The sequence below is a fragment of the Solanum stenotomum genome, chromosome 9 (genome assembly GCF_019186545.1).
Source record: "Solanum stenotomum isolate F172 chromosome 9, ASM1918654v1, whole genome shotgun sequence".
NCBI lineage: Eukaryota > Viridiplantae > Streptophyta > Magnoliopsida > Solanales > Solanaceae > Solanum > Solanum stenotomum.
In genome coordinates this window covers 55,483,748-55,500,032 of record NC_064290.1, presented here as the reverse complement: position 1 = coordinate 55,500,032, position 16,285 = coordinate 55,483,748, and the positions used below count along the sequence as shown (strand labels likewise).

General features: G+C 34.2%; 1 protein-coding gene across 2 annotated transcripts; it reads right to left on the bottom strand.

Annotated features, from left to right (window-relative positions):
• Positions 1-1,961: 1,961 nt before the first annotated feature.
• LOC125876472 (molybdenum cofactor sulfurase) lies at positions 1,962-14,409 on the bottom strand. Of its 2 annotated transcripts, none has more exons than XM_049557657.1 (22): positions 14,261-14,409; positions 14,071-14,169; positions 13,867-13,925; positions 13,374-13,534; positions 12,304-12,458; positions 11,841-11,967; positions 11,149-11,251; positions 10,978-11,023; positions 10,658-10,696; positions 10,422-10,578; positions 9,673-9,760; positions 9,208-9,324; positions 8,677-8,754; positions 8,472-8,573; positions 6,483-6,573; positions 6,209-6,313; positions 5,956-6,020; positions 4,800-4,951; positions 3,469-3,701; positions 2,836-2,978; positions 2,571-2,681; positions 1,962-2,478 (listed from the first exon to the last, which is right to left on the bottom strand). In XM_049557657.1, exons 1-22 carry the CDS (start codon positions 14,376-14,378, stop codon positions 2,368-2,370), a joined length of 2,460 nt encoding a protein of 819 aa, XP_049413614.1. In that variant the 5' UTR covers positions 14,379-14,409; the 3' UTR covers positions 1,962-2,367. The 2 variants fall into 2 exon arrangements, with proteins under 2 accessions (XP_049413614.1, XP_049413615.1); XM_049557658.1 differs by having other exon boundaries at positions 2,836-2,972.
• Between the last annotated feature and the right edge of the window lie 1,876 nt (positions 14,410-16,285).

The window sequence follows — 16,285 nt, the reverse complement described above, 5'->3', positions numbered from 1 at the left end:
TTAATGTAAATGCTTGTGTATCATGATAGTAGGTAATTTATTTTTTATTTCCTTTAGTTATATATATGTTGAACCGAAAAAAAACATATTGATTCTGCACAAAGGGAAAGAAAAAAGAATATGAATTTGGAATATGAAACATAATAAAGTTTATTTTAGTTATTTTGTAATCAAACTCTAGAAGCAATCATAATCCACAAATATTAATTAACACATGAATTTCAATAAATGAGTTTATGAAATTAGTTGAAACCAAGTCATAGAATGCATATAAAATTAAATGGAGATTTTTTGACAAAAGTGGAAGACCAAACCGGCAAAGATACATATATATGTGTGTCAATTTTGACCAGCCAAAATTTAAGGTTTATGAAAGGAATATTATATTTATTATAATTGAGTACTACTGGAACAAGTCCATTATGGACTACTCTGCTTGTAATCTTTAACCACTAAAACTGCCGGCCGTTTTTACCTTTTCAACCAATGAAGCCTTCAACCTTTAGGGTGTGTTTGCTATCAAAATGCTTTTCTATTTTATTTTTTTTTTTCTTTTTTTTTTTTTTATGTTTAGTAAGTCAAAACAAATCCTTTTAAAAAATCAAGAAAATGACTTCTATCGAGAAAAATAAGTTTCATAAGTAGTATTGATTGTCCCTCTCCTCCCCCCAACCTCCAGTACTGACTCCCCCAACCCCCACCCTGCACCACCTGATCCCCCGGACCTTCGGCCTCCCACCCTGATCCACACTCCCTTCCCATCTCCATCTTATCGGTGTTTGCCTAAATTATATATAAATAATGTTCTTAAAACTTAATATTTCTTTTTGTATTTTATGTAAATATCATAAACTAATTCTTCCCCTATATTTATATCTTGATGGACAAAGTTACTTGATACATGTTGATAGTTAGAGGTAGCATGTATTTCATAGAATTAGTCAAGGTGAAGTGGTCCAGACACCACCCTTATAAAAACAATTTATTTTCCTAACAAATATTTTTCATAGATCATACCAAACACCCCCTTATTTCTTTTTCATGAAAAATCAACTTGCACTATTACTAATTGCTTTAGTTCTTGCGTGGACAAATTTCGAAGGTGGACGACTTCCCATCAACCTTTTGACTTCGTGCTAGCTACTATAGCTTTTTCTACTATTGATAATATCTCTATATATTTTTTACTCTGCTTGTTCTAGTTTGGACCAAAGGAGTTGTCAAATTCAAAAGATAAAGCGTTGTTTAATTAAATTTGAAGAATCCATTTAAGTTACTATTATATTCTGATAAATTTGTATGTAATAAATATTTTAAAACAAATACACAATCTGAACCAAAGCTACTTAGTAATTGCAGAATGGGTAGTCCATATTAGAAGAAGGAAATGAATGGTTCCAACTTCCAACCAAAATCAAATTTGTCATATATATTCAATCAGAGAAAAGTTAGTACCAAAAGTCTGGTGTGAAGACTCTTCCTGGAATTTAGCAGCAGCCTGAAAGTCAAACATCTACGAAATTGAATATAAACTGAGACGCAAAAAAACACAATTAAAGGAATAAGAAACTAAAGAAAAGGTCAAAGTCTTTAGTCAAGACATAATAATTGATATATAGTGGAGTATATCTTTTAGTTCTGAAATTTGAGCTATGGAGTCTTTGTTCCTTTGTGAAGAGTGAAAACTATACCAAATACTTAAGACACAACACAAAATGACAAAAATATTCTTCCACTTAATGTATTACCACCAATATCATTGACAAAATTGCTAAGTATTAACATGTACATTCATAATTAACCTTCATAGTTGAAAGGAATAAAGCTTTCAACGTTCATGCCAAACCACTATCTTTTCCAACCGGTTTGGTGGACACGATGAAAGCGTGTCTCAACTCTCGAGAAAGCACTATTGATAAGATCATGGCAAAGTCCTGAGGATTTTTGCATCATGAAATTCATATATCAAGGAATGCCATGAGTTATAGCGGATATGCATGTTATTGATACATTAGCCAATATTGGCAAATTACAACATCCATGGGTTGCACTTGCACACCAAGTCACTACACAAACTAAAAACTTACATATCCCGCACATAAAACTGTACGCAGCCCCTAAGAACATAAATATTACAATTATTTATTAGCTTATATAATTGCAATGGTTACAAAGAATGAAGATCTCAGCGAGTTCTTTTAGAAGAACATACTCATTTTTATACACAGAACAAACAACAAAGTACAGTTTGATGTATTGACCTGACTAGAGCAAGTATTTCTTGCGCTGCTTCACAATATTGAACACTTGTATCACCTCTGTTGTGACTACTTACAAGTCTCAAATAGGGACTTCCACGAAAAACAATCAATGCCTATCTCCATTTGGAACTATTTCTTCTCCTACACGAATCCATGTATCTGACTCGGTTTTCGTATTATTCTCATATCTTAGCAGTATGCCAAACATTATTCTCCCCTGTTTGCAAGGGAATTATGGTAAGAAGCAATTAATTAAGTAAACAAACTGCATTTATTTTGGGTTTTCTTCATTTTTAGGTGGGTTCTAACCTTTGCTCTCCTGTAACCTGCTAAAGTTGCCAAAGGCTCACTAAACCTCTGCACTTCCCCAGCCTCTGGATTTATATTGATCATCTGGCAACGATTGCAACCACCCAATGACTGCATTTAACAATATCAGTGTGAACACAACATGAGGAACTTTTAGCACCTCTGCTGACTTGCAGAATACAAGAATACTCGTCTACAATTTTAGGACAGAATCTATAGTCACTTCATGTTTCCAAATCTTGATTTTGTAGGAGCTAGAACTCACCATAAAATATTTGCCTCCAATATTTAGATTGTTCCATCCATCTTCTGCATATGGTTCACCACCAGATGCTACAAGATTGGGTCGAAATCTCATTGCACCAACTTGAACTGCTTGTCCACCATTGCTCCTTCGTCCATCTAAATCTTAAAAAAAAAGTGTTATGAATTTTTGATAAACCTATTTGCTTTATACATTCACCTTTCTGTAAAAATTACTAACCACCATCAGAGGAAGCATATTAAGTGATACAAGTGACTTATGCAGAAAAAAATCATGTATAGTGGACTATACAAGATACTGAACGGACAACAAATCTGGTTATTTTTTAATTCCTTTTCAATCCTCCTATTGCCACAACAGCCATGCCACTAAAGAGAGAAATACCACCTCATCTAACTTAAAATTCAAGTAATGCAAAGCATTAGTATCCACTGAACAGAAGTTATTCCACTAATTATTGTATAGACATGGTTTAAAAGTTGTTATGCATTCAGCTTAGAGGAATATCCTCAAAATTGACCAACTGTATTAAGTGCAATCCCTAATTTCCTTATTTTTCCTATTCCAGAAGAGTTTAATACCAGAAAGAGAGTTTGCTCACTACTAAGAAAGGGAGAAGATAAGAAAATATACTTGATTTCAGCCTAGAGTTGAGGTCAGCTATGCTTTCTTCAGATATCAGCAGAAACTGGGCTTCATTAACAAAATTCAATCTAGCGCCAACATCCCTGCACATGCCAGGACTCCCATTCTTATTTATGCAGGAGTGACTCTGAGAACTGGAATTCCTTAATAGAGTGCAAGGTCGATCAATTGCCCTGCTGAACCAGATATCAACCTCATTGTTGTAACTTCTGACTTCATATCTACCCAAATCAAAAGACATGAAAAATGATTAAGCATCACTATAACACTGCTAATTCAAAAAGCACCACTTACATAAACTATATTCTTGAACTACAATCTTCTTTTTAGATTTCTTCATTTCCAAGTGAACTACAACATCAGTCACAAATAAAGTAGTTATTTTAAGAACATGCAGACTAAAACAATGACATCCTTCTCAAAACACTGTTCACTCCTTTTTTAGTTTCTTTGTCTTGCTTTTGTCTTTTGGCTAGTATAATAAAGCAACTGATTAAATCACAACTGGTTAAAATCTTCTTTGGATCGAATAAATTGAAGTTTGAAGCTTGACAATCAGCCAAAGCTTTAAAGACAGTTAGTTCCCATAAACTATATCTTTGTTCAGATAAGAAATATACCCACTTTATCTTAATTAGACGCTCTATTACATGCCAAAGAACATAATTATAGTCTCCAACGTACAAGGAAAACAATGAGTATAATCTTTGAAAAGCAAACACAGAGCATCTATTATTAGAGCAAACTTAAGGAGCATCATTTTTCCTTTCTAAATTTTTCTACTGTACATAAACCATGCTATCTTAATGAAACTTCACCTTTCTGATTAAAAAATAAGTACAACTGAAAAAGCGGAGAAAGAACCATTCACTTAACAGACGCCCAAAATGAAACTGCAACACAGAATTGTTCAGGTCGGTTAAGATACACAATCAAAAAATTTAACACACAGAAGATCAACAACTTAAGTTTCAAAATACAAATTTTAGTGCTACCGGAAAAAATTATAGCACTCAAGAATAGAAGAAAAGTTGGCCTCTTACACATATGACCTAGTAAAATAGTCTAAAAAAAACATAGATGCACATACAAGTTAACAAGATTAGGTACTATAAGATTCTATACTATGTCATTGTATACCTATGTACATAGAGCTGTTTGAATTTTTTTGACTGCTATGTGAATCTCTTCATTGAGTTGTAAAGCTCTACTTATTGATTCACGTGATTTCATTCTTAACTACTTAAATAATATCAAGAGGTAGCAAGCTTTCTATCAAGTATTTAATAAGAAAAGGCAAAAAGTGATGAAACTCAAACCTATGATTTTGGATATCCATTTCATCTCTTCCAGCGACAAGTGAGTTGGATTTGAGCTCGATCTGCAATTTCTCCTTGCAACGAGGTGACTCTACAAACAGTTTTCCCAAATTGAGATCAATCAGCGTGGAAATATAGCACATTTCTGGAACCTAGAACGCAAATACACCTGACTTAGATATTGATGCAGAAGAAATCAACACTACATCGGAGAAAATAGTTAAGATGCAATAGCTAGTAAATACTGAATAATCATTAATTATCTATTTCTATTATATAAGCTTCCCATAGTTACTACGTTCTATTACAAAATTACGTGTCTAGATATAAAAGTAGAGATCATAGCCCAATCGAGAGCATGGACACTTACATATTTTCAAGAATGTTTTCGAGAAAAACAAAAAATAAGAAAATTAGATGACAGGCTAAAAATGGGAGTGTAGAGATTAAGACACTTAAAAGTTAGTAGTGAAACACAGGAGAAAATAGGATTTAGATATTGAGAGAATGAAGAGTTATACAAGGGAATTGAAATGTAATTGGTAGTATGGATTATAGGCTATTCAACTTCTTTTTAAGACCATGGATTGTTGAATATCTTGTACAAAAAGGATGGCATCTAATCAATTCTACGATATAATGAGCATTGTAAGGCTTCAAAAAAGAAGCTAAAATATAGGCTAACCACTAGTGCCTCATTTATCAAATTAGAGTGCATTCCTAGATAACTTTAATCCAATCAAAGAGTTTAACTTTCTTATGAACTGTGAGAAAATCAAATTAGAAAACACTAACCACCCCTTGGTCTCAAACAAATAGAAAAACAAATTAGAAGAAAAGAGAGAATAAATAAATTCATTAGGAAGGTTGAAAAAAAGACCTCATGTAGCCTGACTATTCTAATGCACACAACCCAAGTTAAGAAGTTACATGCTACTTTGAGAAAATAGTCATTATTAGTAAGGCTTGTATAGGGGATTAACAAGGTTAAAACCAAAACACATTGAAGGATGGGAAATCAAATGATAGGCAACAATGCTATGTTTTCCACTTTCCTGAATTCAATTGTGATAGGTGATTGAAGGTAGTTTTACCATGGCTTTGCACATGGATAACAGGCATCAACACACATGATGTGAATTATAAAGTATTCTACCTTCTTTTGGGTAAGAATTTCACCGGTTGTGCTCTTGAGAATCCATTCACGATCATGCAATAACCCTAAATTTATATCGACAATGGACAACTATGTAAGAAAGATACGTTGAAATTCAAAATATTTTGATATTCTAAAGAAAAAGTGGACCCATTTCTTATATGCAGCTGAAATGAACAATATCTCTTAATTTTGACAAAATCATAAAGATTGAACAACTGAATTCTCCGATGAGATATAGAAGAATAGCTACCAGTAGATGTTAGAGGCCACTGATCCACACTAAATCCCGCACAAGACTTTATTGGATAGACAGTAATAGATGAGAGAAAATGTCGTGCAGCAGCTTTTGCAATCCCTGCAATTGGTCAATGAGATGCATAGGTGACTAAACAAGTTTGCACACTATCTTTTATGGTATTAAAATGACAAACCTTCACACTTACAATCAACTTCTGGTCTATAAGAAACCAAATCAACATATATGTTTAACGCATGCCAAATAGTAGAAAGGTAAAAAAGTTAACCTTCAATTGGCAAAGAGATGGAACTTGGCTGCAATGCACACCGATTAGATGATGTTATTACAAAATTATTTTCCACGAAGTTGACGAGTTTCTGCATAGACGAGTAGAACGAAATGAAGCAGCGAATAAGACTAGCTTTCAAATGAACATCCAGAGCAAAGATTAGTTTTCTAATCAATCATTCAGGCAATTACAAGATAACTTCATAGAAGATGAAGCTTCTGCCCAGCAATATCCAAAACAAACAACAGAAAAGGGAATTATAGAAATAGGACTAGTAAACCATTTTCCGTTTTTCAACAATTTAGCTTTTTCAGCACATTCTTATTGCTGTATTAGATATATTCTTTACCATTTCAAAAAAAAAGTAGCCTTTTTTATCCAAATGATTAGAAGTTGCTCTTTCTTCAGACGGAACCTTGAAGAACTAAAAAGATCATCTTGTTTTAGTTCTTTCTTCCTTTCCTTTTTCAGCTTGCCTGTCTAATGGCCAAGTGAAAGTAAGAAACCGGAAGTTGGCAATTGTTGTTCTATGTGACCATTAAGCTACATATTTTCCTTTCTCTCTCTTTTATGAAAATGCATGTTAGACTTAATTCAACCTAATAATTAGCTTATGAAGTGAGGATTTCCCAAGACCATGTAAAAAGACAACACATTTCATTAACTAATGTGGGGTAATCTCTTTTTTATTGATAGGTAACTAATGCCAAACATTCTTACACCCCCCCTCCCCCTCCCACACATGCCCAGGACCAGACATTTGGAGCATGTGGTGCATAATAATGGGCGAACCAAGAATAGAATAGGCATTCTAACCCGTCCTCCCTCCCACTCCCCCGTATGGCTTTGAGGCCATGTTAAATTAGGAAAAACTTCTCATTGACTTGATTAAGAAACAATATACAAGAGGTGTTCCTTATATAGAAAGTCTTAAAGTACATACGATTAGATAGGTAATCAATTTTTATGCTAATGAAGTAAGAAAATGTTCTATTCCTATAACAGTGTTCTACAAGATTTTACTTATTCAAATCTTCAAGTATAATGAGTCTCTAGACACGTATCATATATGAATCTAGACATATCATTTTTAACCAGTGTATGAATCTAGAAACATATTCTCTTGATATTCTGAGCGATCCCCTTAAACTCTACATAATGAAACCAACTTGAGTTTACTCATATAAAACATAGAAAGTTGACATTGAAAACATGAAATTTAGCTGGAATAATGCACAATCATCAAGAAAAGGCGCTATTGGAATTCTTCTTGTAGCAAGTCATGATTAACCGCACAGCGAAAGGAAGTGTCTCTTGCGCTACACACGGATAAGAATCTATTCTCAATCACCAAAAAGAGAAACTATATTGAAAAGCCCAAGGACATGCCACAACGTAACTTGAATTGGTAGAACAATGACAATAAATTCATAGAAAAGGGCTCCGGTCGGTATAGAAAATAGCAGCAGTAGTTGAAAGATAGATGGTGGCCCTAGGACAGCCAACGAGAGGAGTGGAACCAGACACCGAAAGGATGACGAGAAGAAGTTGGCACCAACCTCTGGTATAGGGGAATCTATTTTGAGTCTCTACCAAGATTCTAGAGGTTCAGCTACCGTGTTAAGAAAATAGACCTTGGCAAACTTAACCCTAAAATCTAGCTCATGAAGTGAGGAATACCCAAAGCACATAAGGAAACAACCACCTCTTCCATCCACTAATGTGAGACATTAAGACTTTCTATCACCCTTTTGTTTGGGGGTTAAAATCATATAAAGCTAATTAGCAAGAGAAATGTAGTCTGAAAAGCTCTCTGATTAGTGCATTCAAATCATAAACTATTTGAGTTGAAATGTAAATTTTTCACTCCAATTGTTCAATATTTGGCACATCAAAATCTTGAAGAAAGAAGCATGTCCTACTGTAAAAAAATATAGAACTACTCTTCATTTTAGGGAATTAGGTTGGGAATGGGGGGTCCCTTACCATGGCATCTTCAAATGTTGACATGTAACCAAAAGATACTCTGACTGCTCCAGTTGGTTTTCCATGTAAAATGTCACGATCATCCCAGCACACATGCCCAGCCTAAATGAAATGATAATTTGAATTTGTTACCATTGGTTGTCCCTTTTTCCCATGCAACAGAAGACATATAGCAATTAAAAATGAGGGGAAAGGAAACACGTACCTCAATGTTTGAAAGAAGATCCAAGTGTGACAAACCAAGATATTTAGCACAAGCACCAGGATTGCAAAAACATCCTGTCTATACAAAAATACAGGGAAAAAGAAGCAAGAGTTTAGTCATAGACTCATAGTATACAACAGCATTATTTATCTGAGATCTTCAATTACTAGTTTCACAAGTTGTGATGACTAATCCTCCCTCCATTCCTTTAAGAATTAAGACAGACCATTCTTTAGGGGCTTTCTCATAAATATTTACCATCTCCTTGCATTCCAAACTCCTCTTTCTCTGACAAATTCAGCTAAGATAATTTGTTATTACTTTCTATTTTTTTTTTGAGAAAATTGTTATGTCATCCTCCTTGACATTGAGAAAAGATAACATATGAAAGTAGCACATTATATCAGAAACAGCAGTATCAAGCTGCTCTGGGGATATGTTTCAAGAGCATAAGGTAGCAATCATCTCATCCCCCAGGAGAAACAGAACAAAATCCATACTTCATAGACAATATGGCCTTTGAACTCTTACCCGCAGTTGAATTCCTGACAAAGTTGCCAATTTTCCCACCTCACGATATCCATACCATGTTCCATCTGGTCTTTTCATGTTGAATGAAACCATGGGACCCATTTCACTAGATAATAACTGAGATAAAAGTCATATTAACTTAGTCACCTTTGGAACCATAGGATAATTTCATAACAAACCATCAGAGACAATTCATAGACAGTGACAGAATACCAAATAGAAAGTCAACTAAAATGAAAATCAACAAAAGCAACCCAAAAACAAAATCATTGCATCATCACTGCATGAATGAGCAACAGTTATAAACTTGCCTTTGCCTAGGACATAAAGAAATTTCTTCACGTGAACTCAGGAAGAATTTCTCATATCATATAATTGCAATTGATAAGAACAAGATCTAAATTTCAGCCAAATTCCAAAAACATATGAACCTAGTCACAAGAATGCTATGTTCGATATATTTACCCCGTACAGCATGCAAACAAATTCTCCATTTTCATGCTTCAGTGCCAAAAGCTTATTCCTCACATATGCTGCAATTGATGTTGTATGCCTTGCAGAAAAGAATAGCACATTTCAGGACTTTTTTTTTTCTTTAGGTCCCAACTTCAATTAGGGGGGGAGAGAGAAATGGGGCAACAATTTCCGTAAAATTCTCAGTATGATTCTGTTGGCACTGAATTAGATGATTCAGAAAAGAAAAACTAGTTTCTCTAAATAAAGAGGAATTTATCAGTCAAGTCAAACGGAGAAAAAAAAAACAGGAAAAATTGAAGTTCCAAAATTTTAAACCTTTAAAACAAAGTTTCTTATTCACTTAAAAAATAATTAGCCTAACAGCTAAACCAAAATTGATTTATTTCAGTATTTGTGGTAACATCTAATAATAAAAAGGTTGGCAGTACCTATGCAGTACAAAAATAGAAGTTCAACAATATCTACAAAGTAGCGATGAGCAGGATTAATCAAACAACATTAGCAGGACTCACTCACCGAGATAAATCATAAAAAGATTAAACTATAAGCGAAAAAGTGTGCGATAAATCTAGTCACTAGGGTGAACAATATAATGTCTCTGTTCATGTGTAATGACAGTAAAATATGTCCAATCTCAATAAAATTCTGATCATTATTCAATTTGAGAATCTATTCATCCACGAAAGAAGTAAGCTCTCACCTTATCCGGGAAAAAAAAAGAGCAAGCTCTCACTTACCGGGAAATCAAAGATGTTGTTAGCATATTAATTATTTTGAACCCATGTTGAATTGCTGCTATGCTCAAGAATGAAATGGTTCCATCCTCAAAAAATTCATCTACGCCTTCTCTTCTTTTGAAAAAGTCAACATCAGCAATAGCTGCAGCCACCGTGCCTACAAGAATCCAGGTTAACTTAAAATTGCTAGAGTTTTCAATTATATAATCATAACATGGGAAGGCACTAAGAAAAACCTCCACTAAAGTAGGTCTTCTTCATCAGCTTAGCAGCATCTGATCAATAGAAAGAGATCAGGAAATTAGGTTAATTTTCACAGTAAAGAAAAGGGGAAAAAAGGAGAAATATAAGTGTATCTTGTTTCACAACTAGAAAAACATGAAACCCTGCATCTTTGACACTCTTTCCACCCAAGATTCTCTCCATAAAGAGAGAAGCAGAGGGATAGAGGCAGAGAGTGAAACAAGACAAAAGTAAACTACACGAAGAAGAAAATTAAACAAGAATAAGTGAGCAAACACATAACAAAAATCGGCTTTCTTATTTAACTGCTTACCATTTCGAATAATGAGTGCTCCAAGGCCAGTTGGGTAGCCGAATAACTAAACAAGAAACAAATAAAACTATTTTCAAACTCCGTGATGTAAGTTGTATATTCGTGTAATCTTAAAACAGCAGGATAAGTACCTCATGTAATCTTAAAACAGCAGGTATCAAATATAAGTACCTTGTAGAACGAGAAAACAACAAAGTCTGCTTTAAACTTCGATAAATCTGGTGGATTGGTAGCACATCCTTTAGCAGCATCTATCAGAACCAACCAGGAACCTCTGCATTCAGAAAAGAGAATTTATGTCTGCCCATCTGCACAAGACCAACTCAATGATGGAGATATAAAATCTTTTTGAAGACATAAGAACAAGCTTATCAGCTAATGAGATAAGAATAGCACGCATAGAGGAAAAAAGGTCGATCATTCAGTATTTTAAGTCAAAGCCCTGACTGAATCAGCATACATTGTTCAAAATGTAGCATCTCCTCTTGTAGATATTGACAAACAAATAATCTTCCTTGGCACGGCTATACTTTAGAATGATAGACTAGTTACTGTATGCCATGTCTTAACTTTTTGGTAGTCAAACATATTAAAATCATTAGAAACACCCCTAATTTAGACAATAAAGAACTGAAGAGTATTTTGAAACAGCATAAAAATAAATATCTTTTTTGGTGAATGTTTGAGGCACTAAAAATCTATTCTCAACCAAGTTTAAAAGAGAAGGTCTATTTTCTTATAGTCTTTACTGGGGGTAAAAATCTTACAAGTACAGGGGAAAAAGAATACTATTCAGATAAATGTCAGAACTTTAGCATCTCGGCTATTCTCAATCACTAGAGTCTAGTTTTTTATTATTTTACCTGCAATACTGGGAGCTTTCTAAGATTCTTTCAGACCCTTCCTTGATAATCTTAACCAGGTTAGGGTCGAATTTTCGACCTGAAAAATTGCATTCTGATGGGAATGCAAACAAGTTGTATGTGTTACCTGTAACAAGAAGAAGACAATTTCAGATACAACAAGTCAAAGTTGATAAAGACATTGGTATATGTGCCTCATTAGTGAACCAGCTACTACTTCACTTCCAGAGCATTTAATAAAAACTAACAAAAGGAAATAGATAATCCACCTAACAGGTATAAGGCCATACAGGCTCTCCTGATTGATGGGATTTCATGAAGTCAGACTACATCTAATTTGAGTTGAAGGTGCAAACTACCTTTATAGACTTTGTGGGTGGAGGGGATTGGAAGGTAGAAGGTGAAACTATTGTAGAGCCTAGTTTCTAAAGGAAATTGGCTGAATTTTGTAATAAAAAGCTACCTGTCATCCCTTCTTTAGCAACTCTGCCTTCACTTCTTCTCTGAATGTGGCGCTGTGTTAGTTTTAAGTTAGACTTGGGGCTTTCTGATTCACCCAGATGTGTGCCCTCTTCAATGTCAACTGCAAAAGCAGCAGCTCCTTTACTGAGAGCATATCTAGTAACTCTTAAGGAATAGAATACTTGAGAAACACACAAATGTTAAAATGAACCAGATCGAAAATCATGCAAAATCTTCCATCTACGCAACTGTTTCTGCAAAATCTTCATACTGTGTAAAACCTTTTTCATTATTTTCTTTCAATTTTCTGGCTTAATAGGTCATCTGCATGGATTAAGTACTAACACATAGATAATAGTACACAAAATTAGAGATGAATTGGGTCCCTGATTTTTGGTTTCACTTCAATAGCAAGAATATTTTTTTAGTGGCTGGTCAGTTAGAACTACGATCTGTCAAGTATAAAAATTTCCCTTGGAGGTACAGTGAAAATTCTACCAGAAACATGTATAACCATATCCATGAGATAAACAGTAGAGTTCTACACCTCACTTCAGCAGCAAGTGTGGGACAACCAATTTTAAAGTGGATGGAGTCATTTCATTAAAAAAAAGTGAATGGAATCATAGAACTTCAAAAAGAACCACAATGATTAAATGCAGCAAACCATCAGTCAATAAGAGAAACAATGACATTGTTGAACATATCCACAAATCAGATCTGCATATATGAAACATCATAGATAACACATACAAGTCGTGATAATTCTTTCAAATGTCCAAAGATAGCATGGTCCAGATGCAGTGACATGTAGAGATGCGATCATTTACTGAAATATAAAGCCAGCAAGATTCTTGCCTTTCTCATGAAGAAAATGTTGATTATTTATAGAAACTTCGGGAGCCTTTGATTAGGTGGACCGGTAGGTCAGTGAAAAAGAGTAGCACTTGAAGCAAGAAGTAGTACCGTAGTTAAGAAACTAAATACACAACCAAAGAGGAAAGCTTTCATAAATTAATCGACAGCAGAACTAACAAAATTTGAGGAAAAGGTTTAATCCATTCAGGATACTCCCTAATCCCAAGGACGCTGTTATGATTCTCCATTGTGTACATAAAACTGCTGTTACTGCTCCATGGGAAGGTCTCCCCAACAAGCTTTAGTGCAGCTGTTGCCCCAGAAGTGAATATACAGCTATATTCTCTTGGTGATGCATTGAAGAAACTAAGGACCTGAACAGAGTCGTGATGCAATGGTAAAAGAAAGTAAAACAACAGAAACTTTATCACATGTGAAATACTGAATATGAGAGAACATATGCCGAAGGAAATTTAGTGACTCTCATTAGATTGGCATCGAAAAACATGTGCATTTATCTAAAATTAACACCTCTCCACAACATTGTGATGCTTATGACTTGATTGCTTAGCATTTAGATAATATCAATCACTTAAACAGCATACATCAATATACATTTGCAGAGCAAAGGCAGAGGAAGCATAATTTTATAAAAAATTATGATAACAACACAACCAATATAAATTGTGCAGAAGAAGATGTTCACCTGTTGGCGTGCTTTCCCAACAATGTCCTCGCTAGCCAAACTACAACTGCTCTGGCTATCTATTGTTTTTCACAGAATTAAGGAATCAAAGGGGGTCGCGAACAAATGCAGAATCAAACATGTAAAATTCAAATAATTTGAACGAACTAGTTAGCTATACTTGAAGAAAGTAAAAAACGCAGACAAATGTGATAGGAAGGATACGAGGATTTCCATAAACAGTAGAATTGAGGTCCTTAAAAACAGCTTCCATTTGAGCCTCGGAATAGAGAGTCGCCCCAGCATGATCCAAGTATACCGTATCTACAAGTAAATACTTAAATGTATAGTCAACGTGAACAATTTTCAACAAAATTCTGATATCATCTGCAATTGGAAGATGAAAAATTCTTACCGTTTAAGCGCTTAAATTCAGTAGCTCTAATTTCATCAATGTTTTTGGGGGCATTTGCATAACCATAATCGCTTCCAAATTCCTTCAAAAATTGATCTTTCTCCGATTCGGTGTTCATTTTGCCTTCTGATATACAATTTGAGACTTGGAATTCCTTATTCCCGGAACAAATTCAACGATAGTAAACCTGTCCTCTTAATTAGCCGATTTAAAATTAGGTGAGATATAACTTGAAATTATTGTGGTAAGGAAGTACTACTACAAAATAATATGATCAAAACAAATACCGGTTTCACATGGGCTTTGGAGACGTTTTTCACGTGCAAATGAATGGCAATACGTAGCCACCTATTTAACTCTGAGCCAAACACTATTTTTATTTAATAAGCTATGACTTAAAAGGTCGGTTTGTTTCTCAAGTTTTTGCATCAATTAGCCCTATAGTATTTTGTTGTGGGTATTATGTGTGGTTAATGAAAAGTTGTGTGTAAAAATATCTTTTATTATGTAATATCTAATTCGTAAGGTATAAGTTTTAGAAAATATGTATGTTTTATCCAATAAAAACTTTATACAAATAAGTTATGTTTCTGAAGTCATAACTTTATGAATATATATTTCTATCGTATAAGTGAATATTAAATATTATTTAAATTTTAAACAACTTGCGACTATTGGATAAAACTTAAACAGCAACCCACAAATAATCGTCAGTACACTTCGCTTATGGGTACATAGATCGTTATTGTTACGTACTTGGGTTGCGCTAAGCCCAAAAGAGTGCACAACAAAAATTAGCAATGATATACCGTCCATGAGTCGTTTCAACTTTTAAATGGGGTCATGAATTTTTGTCCTTCAACACACAAAACAGTGGCTGAGAATATTTTGGATTAAAAGAAAAAAACAAGGGATAATTGTACATAATGGTAAACTATTAATGTAAAATAAATAAAGTAGCTACCGTTTCATTTATTTCCTTTAAGGAGCAAAGTCTCGGTCAATTTGCTATTAATGGGCCCCACTGATTTGTATAAGTAAAAAAAAACTGACGTTATTCCTTTTATACAATATATCTTCTCGTTTATATCTCTTATTTCCTTCAATTTCTCTCAAATTTTCTCCCCAAAATCAGTTTGAAATTTCAAATCTCCACCAGCACGTTCTCAATCGCAGTTTCAAAATCCCTTCAAAAATTTCAGGTACCGCCAAAACTTATCTCAATCGATTAATTTAAATTTTTGTCTATTTTTTTCAGTTTTTTCAAGCTATTTTTCACATCAGTTCATAATCCATACAGAGTTTTCCTTCAAACAATGGATGTCCAGTCTCCATCTAAAAGATTCACAAGAGGTATACCCTTGCATGTCGAAAATAGTGTTGAACGCTCATCGTTTTCCTTTGGTTTAACTCAGGATTTTGGGGAGGTTGCAGGTTCAATGTCCAAATCCAACGCAATGCAAGAGATCAAATCCAAATTGAAAAATAATCCAATCAGATTGGAGGAAATGAGTGCAAAATCAAAGCAATCCAACATCAAAATTGTGGAGGGAGGTAAGAAAGATCAGTCTGCTGCTGGGTCAAGTAAAAAAAGGAAAGAAAAAACAACTAATTATACAGATGAGAATGCAAAAAGAAAGGAAGTGGTTGTTTCTGGCTTATTGGAGCATGATGAGGTATTTGTATAATCATTATTTTTGTATATGTTACGATTTTACACCCGAAGTACAAGTCCCACACCCAAAGGCATTGACATATCTTCACACCCGAAGTACAAGTCCCACTCTGAATGTGACTCTTTTGAAATGATTTATGTCAATGATATACCATAACAAGATGCAGGAAGCCTGTAAGTTTTATTATGGCTATTTTTATTCAAATAGTTATTGTTAATTTTATACTGACCATAAAATTGGATGTGTTTTATTTTCAGCGATTGTGGACTATATGTTGCTGCTTATGCAGACCATATCAGTAATGGAAATGGGGTTCCAAATTCCTTCGATTCAGAGTTCACACGTATTC